At 53.1% G+C, this 17,399-nt stretch overlaps 1 protein-coding gene across 2 annotated transcripts in view; it reads left to right on the top strand.

Moving 5' to 3' along the window:
- Positions 1-16,529, top strand: part of ATP9A (ATPase phospholipid transporting 9A) — a 120,013-nt gene extending 103,484 nt beyond the window's left edge. For both annotated transcript variants that reach the window (XM_020282080.2, XM_076010862.1), the window contains exons 23-28: positions 935-1,090; positions 4,319-4,383; positions 6,428-6,536; positions 7,046-7,103; positions 8,564-8,767; positions 11,932-16,529. In XM_020282080.2, the coding sequence (XP_020137669.2) occupies positions 935-1,090; positions 4,319-4,383; positions 6,428-6,536; positions 7,046-7,103; positions 8,564-8,767; positions 11,932-12,068 (729 nt within the window). In that variant the 3' untranslated portion in view covers positions 12,069-16,529. The remainder of the gene's footprint in view (positions 1-934; positions 1,091-4,318; positions 4,384-6,427; positions 6,537-7,045; positions 7,104-8,563; positions 8,768-11,931) is intronic.
- Positions 16,530-17,399: the final 870 nt, after the last annotated feature.

Here is a 17,399-nt window from a genome sequence, read left to right on the forward strand (position 1 = left end):
TACCCCTAAATACTTCAGTGTGAATCCCTAAGGACAAGAACATTCTCCTGTGTGAGCGAAATAACATTGTCACCCCCCAAAGGTAGCATTGATATAGTGATACTATGTGCTGTTCGTGGTCACATGTCCCCAGTTGTTCTCAAAATATCTTCAAAGCTTAAAGAGAAAAAAAAGCTCCAGGAACCAATAAGTATCATAAACTAAATTTATTAGTATGTCTTTCTGTCTCTTTAATCTTGTTTAATGTAAAACACTTTTCCCCATCTTTTTTTTTTTTTTCATGGAGAGGGGTGTTTTGTTTTTGTAACAATGATATTTTTGAGGCACCTGGGACAGCTGTAGGGTGTCCTGCAGTGTTTGTCGGTTGGATTGATTTGGTTCAGAGTCTGGTTTTGGTGTGAGTGACACATCCGGAATTGCCACCACCCGACTGTCCCGTATTATTGGCCATTACCTACCTTTTACAGCGGGAGGCTTCCATTACCTGGTTGCCCTGTGATTCCCACTCCTGTAAACGTGCAGAGCTGTATGGTCAGGGACACCCCACCTCTCCTGTTGTCAGTAGCATCAGATTTCTCACCTCATGTTTAGCTCTTCAGGGAACCGAATGTTATAAAAACACCTATCTTTGAATGATTCTTTGTCATTTGTAGGGGGGAGCTGAACCCCCAAGGGTTAATATTAGGTCCACTCGACCTCCAAATGATAATGATCTGTGATCCAGAATGGTTTTTTTAATTTATTTAAATAAATTCCTCTTTTAAATCAGATTTAGACTTGGACCACCAACTGAGTATAGCTTGAAACCAAAGAATCGCTTTATTGAAGTTCTTCAAAGATCTCCTTACAACGTCTTGCTTTTTCAATTTAAAAAAAAATGTGTTTGTCTTGACCTCTTGTGCTTCTGACTGTGCCCAATTTCATTGGATTTTAGGAAGGAAAGCAGGCTTCCCTGGCTGCAGACTTCTCCATCACTCAGTTTAAGCATCTGGGCCGGTTACTCATGGTGCACGGCCGGAACAGCTACAAGCGGTCAGCGGCCCTCAGCCAGTTCGTGATTCACAGGAGCCTGTGTATCAGCACCATGCAGGTGGGTGGGTGGCTGGCACCTCCGCACAGGTGCACATGGCCACACTGTGCAGGTGGGGGGGGGCAGCTGTTACTTTTGACAGGGGCACGTGGCTGTGCCATGCAAGGGGTGGGCAGCTGGCCCCTTTGCTTAGGTGCATATGGCTATGTGGTTCCCATGGGAAACGCCAGGGAATTAGACTATGCTTTGGAGCTGTTACCCCACCAGGCCAGTTTATGTCCCCTACCTGGCCACATTCCAGCTGATAGACCTTGGGCAAGTCCCTGAATCTCCTGGTGCTCTGGATTCATCTGCTAAGTGGCGCTGGGCAGTCCTGCCTGTGGCATGGGTGTGAGCATTAGCACTGGTACCGTCCAGTGCCTGGCATGGGGTGGGGGGATGGAGATGACAAGTTGTTATAACTGGGGGTAAGTTGTTACCATTGGTTTGCCGGAGTGAAAGGTACAGCGTTAAACACTGAATGCTGATTCCAGCCCTGATTATTCGCGTGCAGAGGCAAGGGCAAACAGAGAGCAGTCGCAAAAGAAGCATAACTCACTTTTCTCGAGTGTGTCCTGTGCCCTGGGCATCAGGCTACGTGTTCACAGTGCAGTGTCTCATATAGTCCTCACAACACCTTAAGCCCGTTTTACAGATGGGGAGGCTGAGGCTAAGTAAGTTGAGGAGTTTGTGCAGTGTCCCGCAAGGATTCAGTCTGCTCGGGCAGGTGGCCCCCAAAACCTGTGCTTATGATCAGTCTCCTCCTTGGGGCACTCAATACGGAGGGACTGAGGCCACCTCTACTTGCAGGGCTCAGCGTGACTCATGGCACGGAGGTTGTCTCGGCATCAGGGTTCTGTGTCCCAGCGGAGCCTGGCGGGGAGTCGGGCTTAGTTGTCATGATTGCTAATACCCTTGGGGGTAACGTCTTGCTCCCGCCTTGCTTTTACACAAAAGGATTCTAGAGTACATATTTTCCCACTTTCTCTCCCACTAACTCCTTCAAAAATCTGCCATCAGGCTGCAGCAATTAGGTGTGTACCAGGAATGAGGACAAAAGGAGGGAAAGACAACATTTTGGGTGTTGAAAAGCCATTCTTCCTTCCAGCATTGAGATGAAAATACTCCCAGCGAAGTGGAGAGAACATAGAAGCAGTAGATCCTGGACCACACCTGGATCTACTGACGATTCCTCTTCCTGACCATACCACTAAGTACCCATGAGACCGTGAGCAAGTCAGTTTACTGCTCTAGACCTCGGTCTTTCCACCTGTAGGATGGGGATAAGATCCTCCTCGTCCTCAGACAGGGGCACACTGAATAACAGAATTATTTAAGGCTTCAGTGGGAAGGCATCCTCACTGTTATTATAATAGAAAGGAAAGAGGATAATATATAAATATCAGGTGGTATTTTAATTTGTAGGAAAGGTGTTTAATCATACGCAAGCCAGAATGAGTCAGGCGGTGCTGGTTTACGTACATGAGAATTCACCCTCCACTGGCCTCACCCAGGCTTTTAGGGGGTGGGGGTGATCTTATGTTCTAAATATCTGTTGCGTTTGTGATTGGAGGAAACTTAAAGTGACTTTCATCAAAGTGATCTAAACCCAAACAGCTGGTGTGGTTCACTAGACCACATCTGTATTTTTAATTTATGTTAACTCATCAATCGAACCAGATAATGCTGTGGTTTTAATCATTGGGAGATTAATCAGCCCATCCCTGGGCACACACACAAAAGCTGACCAAGATGAGCTGCAGTGCAGTTCTGCAAGGACTGGATGTTACCATTAGCATCAATGCAGGGGGAAAGAAATTTCCAGGATGGGACACTGTTCTTTGTCTATAGACGGTGCCTTTGACCCCTGTCCACTGTGCTGAAAGTGGCTGCCTGGAAGCAGGTCCCACTTAGTATTGCACCTGGACATTGGTCTCCGAGAGACACGGACACCGTGTTTTTATTTTCCCCAGAATGATCTTGTCAAAATGAAGGCTTTATGGCCCACATGGCCCTGTTAGAGGAAGGGGCTCTTGATGTCGATTGCAAAATAAACACTAGATCCTTGACGTTTTTACGAACATCCGTCCTGTGCGGTGGCCCAGCCTGGGTGAGAAGTCACTGCAAAGGTGGCTTTCCTGGCACTGTGACTCTGAAAGCATGACCTGGGGCTCCCCGGGGCCACGGTGCTCAGCGGCACCTGCGTCCTGAACTCTGTGCCAAGCGAGCACGTGTTCGTCACGGGAGACGGCTCTGGATAGACGCTGTTTCTAATTACTGGGGTGGCTCGGCCTTTCTCTCAGTGCGTAGTCTTTAAAAAGCCTTCAGGCAGCTCTGTTCCTGGCCTTCCTTTGGTTTCATGCTGATGGAAAGGAGCCTGGAGACCACTCCCTTTCTGTTACCTGTAGCTGCCCAGAGGAAGCGCCGAGAACACCCAGCCTGATTGCATCTCCCAGCCGTTCTTCGCTGCCCGTAGCTCACATCTTCCAGATTAGGAAGCAGACATTTCCATGAGGGTTTGTGCACATCTTCATTGCCCTTGTCTAATTGCAAGAGCAATCTGTCATGTTCTCTTTTTACAAATTTCCAAAAATACTAAAATGTGTAATGTAAGACGTGAAGCCTTCTCTGCCACCCTGGCCTCCACGGAAACTGGCGTGGAGATTCCGAGGCTCTTTTTCCATGTTAGTTTTCACACGTGTGCCAGCTCGTTGATGGTGTGCATGCCCAGAGAGCAGGGATTCTGAGCCCTTTAACAGCACAGGCTCTGGGGACAGCACTGGGCTTGAGTCCCACGGGGCTGTGACCTACTCAGTTTCCCTGTCTCTAAAATGTGGGTGCCAGTAGGCCTCGAACTCGTGGGTTGCTCTGGAGATGGGCTGCGCTTCTGTGCGTGGGTCCGGCACGTGGAACTTAACACACGTTTGCAGAGGGGCCGAGAGCGGACTTTGGAGCTAGATTACCTGGGCGTGACTCCCGGCCTTGTTGCTTATAAGCTGTGTGGTCTCGGGCAAGCCACTGAGCCTCTCTGAGCCTCACTTTCCTCATCTGTATAATGGGGATGATGATAACAGTGCCCACTTCGTAGGGTGGTTGTGAGAATTAAATGGGCTACTGCACATGAAGAACTCCCAGCAGTGCCCGTGCGCAGTAAGTGCTGTGTGAGTGTCAGGTGCTATTTTTTATTTTATAAACATAAGGGCTTTTGTCATGGTTTTTGGTGACGCCTCCTTTCTCCTTGGCACACAGGCTGTCTTTTCCTCCGTGTTTTACTTTGCCTCCGTCCCTCTCTATCAAGGATTCCTCATCATTGGGTAAGGAAATCCAGGCAAGGTATTAATTTTTTATTGAAACCTCCTTAAAATGCCATGGAAAAGGGCAGAAACATCGTGTAGAGGCTCCTGAGTCCCCAGGGCCCTTGGACCCCCCCGCCCCAGCACAGGCAGGCCCGGCCACGGGGTTTGGAACCTCCCCGAGTTAACGAGGCTTCCAGCCGCTCAGCCCTTAACCACTTCGGTGCGGCGCTCACCGGCCGCGACACCCCGCCCACGCCGGCACTCACAGTCCGCACGGTACTTTGTGCCGTGCATTGGCGACGCGTCCGTTTTGCTCTTTTGTGTGACAAGGAAAGCTTGAAAGCGCTGGAAGCTTGTTTTGCTTTACAGGCAGCTTTGCTTGTCATGTAAATCAGAATGGGTAGCATATACATACATGTTTTCATTACATATATACAAAAATTACATATATACAAAAATAACATTTCATGTTATTTTTAAATGTTCACAGTTTTATTTTGATAAATGAAAAATTAGAAAAGTCGTATCACGGCTGTCGGCTCAAGTCGCTGTGCGGGTTCACCTGTGGCTGTCGACTTCAGTCGGCACTCGTACCGAAGTGGTTAACCAGATGGAAGAAGTGAGAGTCTGATGGGTTCGTGGCCCGTGGCATTTCGCCGTTTGTACTCGGTGATGAAAAAATACTCACTCCAGAGAGTGCGAGGCCACCCGCTGCTGGCGGAGAGCAAGGCAGAGGGTTCACAGGCTCGGAGGCTTCACCGGGGCCCGGGAAGAGTGCGGGGTCTGAAACGCGCCCTCCTGGCTGGAGCTGGCCCCGTGGGCGTCCTGCCGGTGGGGAGAAAGGAGGGCCAGGCCGCCCTGGCGGGATGTGCGTGGGACAGAGCCCTCGGGTGCCGCAGTGTCAGAGAGGGCGTCACTTGGGCATTTGCTGCCACCACACCCTCCCCCTAACCCTGCCCTGGAACTTCACGCTGTCCCCTTTGACCTTTTTACAAAGAGTGCTCAGTCTTGGAATCACCGGGCAGGTGGCGTTCCGTCACCAGGCGCCCCAGATGCCGACGCACACGGCTGGGCCCGCGCGCGGGTAGGAGGAGACGGGAGGCGCGGGAAGGCCAGCCGGGCCGGGGAGTCTTGCAAAGTCCACTTTCCACCTACTGTGCTCGGCCGTCTAGTCCAGCCTGAGAGCGGGCGCTGGAATTCTGCCTGCTGCTCATTGGGGAAGTGCGCTGTCCTTTGTTGGGTCCTGGAAGAGTAAGAGAATGTGCCAGAATATAGTCAGGGGTTCCCTGAGCTGCACTTCTGCCACCTTCCATGGTGTGGCCTCGTCCTCCCTGTGGGTCCTCATTTCCTCCTCTGTCCCCCTCTGCCCCAGCCTCACTGGCCTCCTGCTCTTCCTCAGACAGCACAGCCACACCCCACCACAGGGCCTTTGCGCCCGCTGCTGCTTCTGCTTCTGCCTGCAGTGCCCTTCTTCCCGGTGTTGGCTCGCTGCCCTTCATGTCTCCGGGGTGTTTGCTCAAATGTCCGTTCTCAGCTGAGCGTGGTGGTGCACACATGTAGTCCCTGCCGCTCGGGAGGCTGAGGCAGGGGGATCGCTTGAGCCCAGGAGTTAGAGGCTATAGAGTGCTGTGATCGCACCTGTGAATGCCCATTGCCCTCCAGCCTGGGCAATGTAGTGAGACCTTGTCTCTCAAAAACAAAAGTATGTCTTGTTCTTTGGCCACCCTCTCTAAAATTGTGCCCCCACCCCTGCACACACATGCACGCTCACACCCGTCTTACTCCCTCTTCCCCGTTATGTTTTCTCCATAGCACTAACGTCTAACGCACGCAGAGTTTACTTGCTTCATTTGTTTCTGGACTCAGTGCTAAAGCTCTCGAGGGCAGACGCTCTGTCCTTTTTTCACCCTGAGTCTCTGGTGCTTAGAGCCAGCCCTGGCACACAGTAGGCGCACAATAAACAGTCACTGGGGGAAGGAATGGACTTGGGCTCCAGAGGTTGGCGTAGCGAACTGCTCTCCTTCCACTGGCGGGACTCACCCAGGGCTGTCTTCTCTCCCAGGTACTCCACGATCTACACCATGTTTCCTGTGTTTTCTCTGGTCCTGGACAAAGATGTGAAGTCGGAAGTTGCCATGCTGTACCCTGAGCTCTACAAGGATCTCCTCAAGGTCCGCTAGCTCCTCCAAACACACTTGAACTGGCGGCTTTCTTCCTTTTGGGGGGAGAGGCGTGGGAGTTTACATTTTTTCTTAAGACAGTACTACACACACTGTCGGACAGACTGAAAACAAACCAACCCGTGACTTTTAAAAAGGCTCCCGACAGTTCCGTTCTGCAGCCGTAACTTGTGTTTGCTCCTAGAGACGTTCCTGTGTTCACTTCCAGAAAAGCGTGTGTGTGTGTGCGTGTGTGTGTGCGTGCGTGTGTGCGTGTGTGTGTGCGTGTGCGCGTGTGTTCCGTTTCATTTGTCTTCAAGGGGCTTTTACTAAAGGGCAGATCGATTCCCACCTACTGTCAGTTCTCTTTTTAAAAACGTAACTCCTCTCGGGTGTCCGGATGTGTGCATCCGAGCGACGTTTTCGACGAAGACAGGCGGGCCGCCTCACCTGGCAGTGGAGAGAGGATGGGAACGAGCCACCGCGGAAACTGCTCTGACCTGTCCCCCTCTCTCGTTTAGGGGCGGCCGCTGTCCTACAAGACGTTCTTGATATGGGTTCTGATTAGCATCTATCAAGGTGAGGATGGGGGGACCCCGTTTGTCTTGTGTTCTGGTGTTGCCCCTCTCCTGCCTGTACAGCCTTAAGGGAAAGACCTGGAACCTCAAATAGCAGTAAGCAGCGTGACAGCGTGTCCCGGGCAGCCCCTGCTCGGCGTGTTGTGAGCATGCAGACCTAAGCACGGGCAGGTCAGAAGCGTGCAGGGCTTCATGTGTCTGCTCAGTGACGTAGCAAAGTCAGAGAAAAATATAACCGATCTTCGCGGCCTGCCGGGGTGTTCCCTCCACCTGATAGGAAGTGCTCACTCTCTGGGGTATTCTGACCTTTTCTGAGAACCAGGTCAAGTGGTAGTTTTTGAAAGACACACATTCAGTGGCCTCCAGAGAAGGTCTCACAGACCGTAGGGGCTTGCCAGAGGACCTGTTGGAGTGTCAGAAGAAAACAGAAAAAATTCTATTTGTACGTCCCCCATTCTTTTTAGAATGTCCACTTTTACGTGTGATTCGTAATGCACGTGCTATATCGTGCGATGGTTCTAATATCCCTGTATATGTGGACAGGTACCCACGTGTACAAGTAATCCTGTATAGTTAGAGTTTATTCTAAATGCTTTTTACGGATGGGCTGTGTCATCGATATATTTAGAGACCATTGAGTTTGTTGACAGAGGGTCAAATGGCCATTACAGAATTTTTTTGGTGTCTTTAAGTAGTATATCAGAGTGTGACACGTGCACCTGTTTGCAGAAGCCCATCCTGCAGGGAGGTCTGTGGTAATCGGTCGTGGGTCCTCCGTCCCGCTTCCAAATCCTCAGCCCTGCTCATGAAAGGCAGTCGCCTTAAGAGTTTCGTGTCTGGTGTCTCCCACTGCCTCCTCGAAGTCATGTGCTCGAGCTGCTGGTGTCTCTGAGGGACAGGAGAGGGTGTCTGTTCTGTTCTCTTGGCTTCTCTCTGGGTTTCCCCTGTCGTGTGTGTGTGTGTGTGGGGGGGGTGAAAAACCGTAACACCAAACTTGCCACCCTGACCGGCGTCCGGCGCGGTGGTGTTCAGTGTGTTCGCGCTGTCGAGAGGCCGAGCTCCGGAAGGTTCCATCTCGCTAGCCACCACCCTGCTCCCCGTCCCCGGGGCCTCCACCACTCCCGCTGCCTCCTATCAGTGGAGTCGCACGGCATGTGTCCTTTTGTGACCGGCCACCTGTGTCATGTCTTCACGGACACGCTCCCTCCTTCTCTCCCCCGCCTTGCGTTTTTCCTCCTTCCTCTCCGCAGTTGTAGATTGCTTGTTCTCTAGGGGTCAAGGACGGAAACAGGAAGAGTGTAGGTTTGAAGCCTCCGTAGAGGCCGGGTCCCCGGCCTCCCGTAGCAAGCGGGAGCTTCCGTGTGGCTGTGGCGCACTGAGAAAGGGCGGAGGTGCGGGCGGGCGGGCGGCGGGGCCCTCTCGGGCGGTGGGGCCCTCGGGGACGCTGCGCCTGCCTTGCAGGGAGCACCATCATGTACGGGGCGCTGCTGCTGTTCGAGTCGGAGTTCGTGCACATCGTGGCCATCTCCTTCACGTCGCTGATCCTCACCGAGCTGCTCATGGTGGCGCTGACCATCCAGACCTGGCACTGGCTCATGACGGTGGCTGAGCTGCTCAGCCTGGCCTGCTACGTCGCCTCCCTGGTGTTCCTCCACGAGTTCATCGGTAAGAGCCCGAGCGCGCAAGCCTGTCCGCAGGCCCCGGGGCCGCGGCCCGAGGTCCCGCCACCCCTTGCAGGGAGGCGCCTCCCGGCCTGGGCCCGGGCTCTGCGTCCCGCAGCCCTTCTCGCTTGGCTTCTGCGGTTTCTTACTCAGGACGGCGGCAGCTGCACAGTCCCGTGTGTGCTGGAGGGTACGGGCTGTGCTCTCAGCATACAGTGTGTTTTTGTCATTGTTTTAAGCTGCTCAGAGCTACCTGGCTCAGGAGGGAATCCGTTTAGTTCGGCCGACAGTTACGGGTTTCTCCAGCGAGCCGGCCGTGCAGCTGTGGGGAGGTCGGGCCCGGTCTTACTCGGATGAATGACAGGCCAGCACCCTGGGAGATCCCAGGAGACAGCAGTGGCCCTTTTAGCTGATGACTTGTCAAACTTTTTTTTTCCCCACAAAAACCCTTCGTTCCCATGAACTCTTAGTCCGAAGTCCAGTCTGTGAAACGGGGAGGGGTGCATTGCGGGGAGAGGCCGCAGCTGGAGGCTCGAGCCCGGGACCCTGCCCCCGCGGCGCTTCCGTGCTGCTTTGTCCTGCTGTGCTCCCCAGGGGACCCCAGGGCTCTCAGAGCGAAACCCGCTGCCCTGCCCACCAAACCGAGAGGCGGCAAGCGCCCTCAGCAGCGGCACCGCCCGTCCCCCAGATATGCAGGGGCACCTGCTGTGTGCAGGGTGGCAGCGGCAGCCGGGGTGGATGGGCTCGCCGTGGAGCGTCCCTCCTCGTGGGCAGACACGTGGCAGACGCGGAGGTGAGCACAGGCGTGCCAGGCGCGAGCAAGGCTGCAGAGATGGAGGCGGGGTCAGCCGGTGGAGACCACGCAGACCCCGGATAAAACACGTCGTGGAAATGATTTGCAGATGGGGAAAGTGTGGGCATCCCCAGGAATGGGGTTGGGGGGCGGATGTTTCTGATTCCAGGCACGCCCAGCTGCCCACCGACAGCCGCTGTCTCTAGATGGACACACCTGGGTCTGTCCCTGTCCACGCTGAGCTCTCGCGTGCGCCACGCTATTGCCAGATGCATTCAGCTCGTACTCACCGAGTGGCAGTGGGCCACGAGCCCCCGTGGGGCCGCCGCGGTGGTGACCTTGTGCCGTGCGGGAGCCGCCGTGCTGCTGGCGTGGGCTCTAGTTCCGTCCAGAAACCTCTCTCTAGCTCAGCGTCATCAACTGTCAGCACGGACCGGATGGCCCGGCACTTTCTGTGCTGGGCTGTGGATAGTCTCCTGGGACTCTAATCCTGGCTTTCCCAAGCACAGGGCAAACCAGGCCTGTCTGAGCTCCGTAACTTCCGGGCCAGAGGCCACCTCCCGAAGGCCCAGCTGGGCGGCAGCCCACAGCCTTCTTCGTGCTGGCAAAGCCTCCTGCACGCCTTGCCGGTTTCTGTCCGTGTCACTGCAGCAACACAAAGCAGGACAGCCCCGGGCGAGCGTTCTCCCCTGTCGGCCAGGGGAGCTGGGCTCTGAGGCTGCTCCTGCTAGGACAGACCACCTCTGGGGACCTTTCCCGCCCCAGGCCCCCACCCAGGCCCCCGTGGGTGGCCTGCAGGGCCAGGGCTGCTCCAGCCCGCGGCTCCTCGCCACTGAGGCATTCTCGGTGGTGGTGCCGTGGCCCCCGCCACCAAGCGAGCAAGTGTCGGCCTTTGGCGTGTGGACAGTCTCACTCCCTTTGTGTATGAAGTGCCAGATGCGTGTGCAATTTTATAAACATACACGGTATACCTGTGGCGTGAAAACTTCACGGAGATGATCGATTAGGGGCGAAAAAGCCTGAATGAGATATTTAGGGACGATAATGAGAAAAAGGCTGAGAAACGCCACCCACTGTGGAGTCCACATCTTTGACTCTTTCTCAGTTTCCAAAGCTCCTGGAGGAGGTTTCAGTAAAGGTAAAAGGGACATCCTTGTGAAAAGGGAGATCTTAGAACAGTTTCATGCTTGTCCCTAGTCTCTCTGAAAAGGTTTTGTGAGCAGCTACTATGTGCCCAAGGGCTTGGACCTGGGGGTCCTAGAGATGTGGTCCCCGCCCTCAGGAAGCTTGGCTTGCCTTTGACTTGGACCAGCCACAGCGCTGAGTGCGGGGCGCGTAGGAAAGCTGCACGGTGGGTCGAGCCCTGGGCCTGGTACTGAGTAGGTGCTTCATCGGCACCAGCTGCATTTACGCATCCTGTGCTGAAGACGTGGGGAAGGGGCTTACTCTGGCTCCACTGTGTCGAAAGCCACACGCTGTCACCCCTCTCTCGAAAAGACCTCCTAACTCCTGGGCTCACTATCTTGCAGAAAAGGGAGTAGCCCTGTCGTTTGATCAGAGTCCTCGAGGGTAATCCTATTCTGACGGGGGTCTCAGGCCACTGTGCACTGTGCCCAGACCCATCCCTTGGCTTTCTGTGACTGTCACTGCAGAAGTTGCTGGAAGCAGAAACTTGCATCTGAGTGCCACTTTCTGCTCTCTGGTGGTCAGGGTTTAGAAAGAATCTCCAACTGTCAGATTTCTTCCTTTCTTTCTTTCTTTTGAGACAGAGTCTCTGTTGCCCAGGCTAGAGTGCCGTGGCGTCAGCCCAGCTCACAGCAACCTCAAACTCCTAGGCTTGAGCGATCCTCCTGCCTCAGCCTCCCCTCAGTAGCTGGGACTATAGGCGTGTGCCACCACACCTGGCTCATTTTTTCTATTTTTTAGTAGAGACGGAGTCTTGTTCTTGCTGAAGCTGGTCTTGAACTCCTGAGCTCAGGCCATCCTCCCGCCTCGGCCTCCCAGAGTGCTAGGATTACAGGCGTGAGCCACCGCGCCCGGCCATCCAACTGCCAGATTTCAAATCAAGAACACCTCTGGGCATGTTCTTCCCCGTGGTTTTCTTTTCCTGGTTGCTGACAGCAGCATCGCCCTGCGTGTCGGGGAGCGGCAGACGACAGAGCACAGGAAATCCAGATGGCAGCTGCATGCGTGGCGCCCTGAGCAGCCGTCCCCTCCCCTTCCAGGTCCAGGGAGGGAAGGGCCGACGCCAGGAAGCCGTGGCTTTGTCACACGCCACAGCTTTCCCTTCGGCAGTTGTCATGCCTGTCTCTGGACCACACATGCCTTCCGGAGCATTCCCGCCTGCTCACCGCTGTCTTCCCGTTTGCTTGCAGATGTGTACTTCATCGCCACCTTGTCATTCCTGTGGAAAGTCTCCGTCATCACGCTGGTCAGCTGCCTCCCACTCTACGTCCTCAAGTACCTGCGGAGACGGTTCTCCCCGCCCAGCTACTCGAAACTCACGTCCTAGGCCGGCGCTGGCGGGGGCCCGGTCTCTGCGCGCCCCCAGCGGACAGAGTTCAAGTTCCATTTACATTCACCACCGCCCGTGGATGTCGCAGTGATTGTTAACACGTGCATTTCTGACGGGACGAGCCTGTGCACGGAAACCGAGTCCCAGCGCTGAATAAACGGGAGGGGGAGGTTCCCAAGAGGTGCCCCCCCCCCCAGCCTGTGCGAACCCCCGGTCACTCACACGTGGGTGAACGCGGGGACGTGAGAACCGGTGGCTCGGCCGGGAGATGTGCGTGGGTCCCTGTGCGAGCTTCCTTATGACTTGAATTTCGTTGTTGAGCGATAAAAGTTTTCGTCTGGTCGAAGGTTGTAGAGGGCTTGCTTTCTGTTCCTGTTTTGTGTTTTTAGCAGTCCTAACGTGTGCGTGCGCACTAAGTCTTTCTTGCGCTTACAAAGCGGCGTCATGAAAAGACAGAGTGCTTAGTGTAGGGTTGGGAGGAAAAGACCGTGCCATTTGGTAAAAAGTTTTCCAAACAAAGATCCCCGTGGGGAAATGCTAAGTGTCCTCTCTAGGTGGCTCTACTTGTCCAAGTCACCCTGGATTCCTGGGGTTAGGAGCAAATGAGAGGAGAGGGAGGGAGGGAGAGGGCCACAAATCCAGCCTGTTTTCCTTGATCTGATTCAGCGGCCGCAGTGCGGGGTTAACTTCACCTGCCACCTCGTAAAAGGATTTCAGATGCGTCCTGCTCCGTCAGGACCCGGCCAGTGTCTGTCTGAGGACGCCCTCCGACATTTTCAGCAGAGTTGTTTTAGCAGGAAACGTGCCACCGAGTGGCCCCTAAATGTGTCCACAGTGTGATAAGAGACTCGACCAATTCTTTAGACAACGTGGCAGGTGTGACTCAGATCCTCCGGGCCTGGAGCGGAAAGGTCAGGGGACTGGGGCTCTTCTCGTCCACAGAAATCTGTTTCCTGTTAGGAGGAATTGCTGAGGATGGACCGACAAAGGCGGGGGCATCTTGCTGTGCTCCCATTCATTGGTGGACGCTTTCAGAGCGAGGAGCCCGGGAGGGAGGAGGCTCGGGCTGCAGCTCTGGGATCTGGGATCTGTAGATCCCTGGCTGTAGATTTCAAGAGGGATTCGCTGAAAGGCAGCCAGTAGCAAAGATATCTCCCCTACCAGGGTGGACTCCATTGCGTGTGTGCTTTTTACAGGGCTGCAGCTGCTTGTTTCACAGGAAGAAGGGCATTTGCAAGCATTGGGCGTGGCAGAGCAAGGCATTCTTGGGTTTCCAAGTCACTTCTTGCAGGAGCCACATGTGCATGCCATAAGGGTTAAGTTGGTGGATGCTCAAGAGCTGAGCATGGTTGATAGCTGGGACTTACGATTAATTCTTTATGAGCACAAACCCTTCCAACCTCTGGCATGACATGACTTGTGTGTGCTTCAGAGATGCATGCAATAGCCTGATTACTGACCTCCTACCTACCCTTGGGAAAACCTGCCCTTGGAGAGTTGGGGACACAGAATCAGACAGTCCCTTGCGTTTGGAGTACTCTTGAGATGCTCTTGTATTTTGTGTTACCCTTTCAAAACTTTCCAAAATGACAGTAAGTTGCAGGCGCTGGTGGATTGGCTGTTGACACCACTCCTATTTTGTCATAAGATTCTGCAGTTTTGCAGTATTTGCCTCTGTTGGCTTTAGCCGTTTCTGCCAGAGAGAAAAGGGCTCCGGGAAAGGTGGATTGCATTGGATGAATGGTTGTGTAGGGACAGGAACTTTGTCCAACAATTCCAGAAAGGTTGAGCAAGTCGGACTTCTTCACCAAGTGATTTGATGTGGCTTCAAAGGTAGCAGAGAAGAAAATTGTGCTCAACAGCTTTCGAGCCTCTGTTTTCTTGGAAGTCAGCCTGCAAAACTGGGAGTCTTGAGATAGTTCTGCTCTGAGTTCACAACCTGGCAGGCGGTGGCTTCTGCAGGTGGGTCATGTGGAGCCGTTGTTAAGAAATTTTAGATGTTTCCAGCAGATATAGGGAATGAAGATGGCCTCTCTGGTCTTTTCCTTAACTCTCAGTTTTGATTGAGGTGCATGAGTTGACACTCAAGATACTGCTTGGCATCTCAAAGGGAGAGAGCTCCCAAGAGAGGCTGACAAAGCCGTACCTGGAAGCCGAAGGTGCCCACCAGCGTCCTCCACAAGCCTCCTTGCTCTGTCGTCGCAGCCACGCTTGGTGGAGGCAGTCCAGGAAGCGCAAGTGCAGACTGCTGTGTTGCAGGACCATCCCGTCCTTGCCCATGCCACTGCTGGGGGGGGGGCGGCAGGGGTCCCCGAGTGTCTAGGAATCCACACGAGGGAGACACACAGGCAGGGGCGTCCGTCGCTGGGAGTGCACGACCCTCCCCTGCACAAACGGGACTGTGGTCCCAGCAGAGAACCCGGGAGCGCGCGGGCACTTCCAGGGGTTACCTTAGTTGTGGGGAGAGAGCAAGAAATAAGCAAACAAGAAACCTGAGCTGTTTTACAGGAAATGCTCCTGAGTTTGTAAACCTTAAGCATCAGGATTCAGTTGACCTTTTTCCTGGGCTCATTAATCTGGAAAGAACTTCCATAACTGACACCACTGACACCCTCGCCTTAGAACTCAATGGGATCTACGTCTCCGACAGCCAATTTAATTTGAGGTCAGACGGTCTCCAGGCACACAGTCGGCACTGTTAGAACACTTTTCCTGAAAGCAAAAGTCGCAGCTCCCTGTGCCCTCTGACAGCACTGGCTATTTCTGCCAGAGTAAGAACTTCTGTTATTATTTTATTATGATTCTTGTATCTTTGGTGATGCTTGTAGGGGACAGAGGATGTGTTTGGTCTCTCCCTTCCTTCCTTCCTTCCTTCCTTCCTTCCTTCCTTCCTTCCTTCCTTCCTTCCTTCCTTCCTTCCTTCCTTCCTTCCTTCCTTCCTTCCTCCCTCCCTCCCTCCCTCCCTCCCTCCCTTCCTTCTTCCTTCCTCCCTCCCTCCCTTCCTTCTTCCTTTCCTTCCTCCCTCCCTCCCTCTTTCCTCCCTCCCTCCCTTCCTTCCTTCCTTCCTCCCTCCCTCCCTCCCTCTTTTTTTCCTCTAAGAAAATGACCAGTTTCTCCATCTTGAGTAATTTCTTGAATTTGATGGCTTTGATCCTCATTCTGAGAGCATGTGTGTGCACGAGTGTGGCCTTGGCACCCCACGAGACAGGTGGCACGACGCTGGCTGTTTGGAGAGCATCCAGGGAGCGTCTGCAAGTCGGAGCGACCGCCTGTCCCCAGCCCCTGGAGCTGGCAGGCGGGCGCTCCCTGAGCGGCGTGGACGCCCCAGCCCAGCCCTGCTCCTCTGCAGTGAAACCTTTCTGTTTATTGGCAGTAATATTGATCCATACCGTTGTCTCTTTACAGATACTTCCTCATTTTATTCTTGCTGAAAATGTAGGTTGTACTGACAATATTTTTAAACGCATTTTGAATTTTGTGCTCATTGGAAACTGAAATGTTAATGCCTATTTTTTTTTCCTCCAGACTTTTGTTTTTATACTTTCGTCTTGTTTTTACTGGGGTGGGAATGGGCATGCGCTCATGCCTTCATGGGCAACATTTTAAACCTTTTGCCAAAATCGCAGACGGGACCTCCACAGTCTTCTGCTCCATCCTGTTTAAGGCCGACACCCGCGAGCTGTTTGTATCCTCTTCTTTTGTACGTTTGCACTGTGCGTGTGCGTGTGCGATACGCTCTCAAGTTTCCTGAAGAAGTATTTGGTTTGCACTCAGATTCTACCACGCCCGGCTTTGTTTCCGTTTAAAAAATATACAAGGAGCTTTGTAAATACAACAGATTTTATTTCTCCCCCCTTCTTTTGATGTAAAGCTTTTTGTTGTTTATATATACTTAAAATATTCCTATGAATTGTGTCCAGTTCTTCTTGGGGGAATAAAAATCGTGCTTTTGAATGGAGCCGCAGAGCATCCTGCGGTGTGGGCAGCGCGAGGCATCGGCTCAGGCCAAAGCAGCGTCACCTGTGAACCTGTCTTCTCCATCGCAGCATGCTTTGAGGGGCAGCTTGTCAATGTAGCCGGACAATGTCAGTGACTATTGTGTTTGTTGGGTCAGGTGGGGGGCATGGTGTTTGCAAAAAAAAAAAAAAAAAAATTGTGGCTAATTTATTATTTTGTTGCAATGAGGTTAATTGTAAACTCATCTGGGAGTCCATGATTTCCTCATTAGTAGATCGCTCTCTATGTAATCCTCATTGCAAATTTTCACCAGGACAGCGGTTTTTGATTAGAGGGGAGCTCTGGGTACAGTATGCTTTAATTTAGTAGGAACTTCCAGATGACTTAAATTCTTGATTCTGTGATGACACACATGTGATCTTTCGTGTTTCTGAGAGATTCTACTTTCATTGTTTGCCAGCGTGGCCCATTGCTGTTGCCCAATAAAGCTTGTGCACTTTCTGCCTTGGGGGGATTACTTTAATTTGTACGGAGACATGAATTCTGGTGTCAAAATGAGGATGTTTTATTATAATGTTCCTATTTGGTGCTTATCTCATGGTACGCAAAATGTAAAGAACTCTTTTCCTAGTTAAGAAAAAGAAGAAAGGCTTTTGATTTTGGCAAAAGCCTCCAAATCAATGCATGTTATTTATTATTCTGTGCTGTTGTCCATTTCAGACATGTCAGAATTGCAAAAAGTGAACGCTATAAATGGAGAATAAGACGAAACCCGTAAGATCCAGGTTGTATTCATACACACAGGACTTGATGGCTCTGGAATCTGGGGCTTTTTGTTTGTTTCTTAATCGAGGGATGGAAGGTTTAGGAACACAGTCACTTCAGCTTTAGGCAAAAGAGTTTTTGAAGCTATCATGCAGGAAGCAGGTGATGTCGTGTTTTATTTAATCCAGTGGTTTCAGCCAGGAGTGATTTTGTCCCTCGGGGACATGCGGTGGGATCTGAAGACACTTTCGGTTGTCACAACCGGGGGGGAGAGGGGCTTGCGGGCACCGTGCACAGGGCAGCTCCCGCCGCGCAGAGTCCTCCTGCCCAGAACCTGGCAGTGTGGAGGCCGGGAAACCCCGACGTGACCGGCACGTGTCGGCTTGAGCGCTTGTCTGTCTGCATTTGTCAAGGGCCCCGCGGCGCAGGCTCCCGCGTCTCGGGACGCAGGTTACGCATCCAGCCGGCCGCGTGGCTTAATCCCTAGCTCTGCGCAGGACGGGCTGCTGGTTGCCATGGCGGCGTCTCCATTGGAAGGGCCCTTCTCAGTTTTAGCGACTGGCGAGAGAATTGTAATTTAGCTGTTTCCCTGACGGGGCAAAAGGA

The sequence above is a fragment of the Microcebus murinus genome, chromosome 16, assembly GCF_040939455.1.
Source record: "Microcebus murinus isolate Inina chromosome 16, M.murinus_Inina_mat1.0, whole genome shotgun sequence".
Taxonomy (NCBI): Eukaryota; Metazoa; Chordata; class Mammalia; order Primates; family Cheirogaleidae; genus Microcebus; species Microcebus murinus.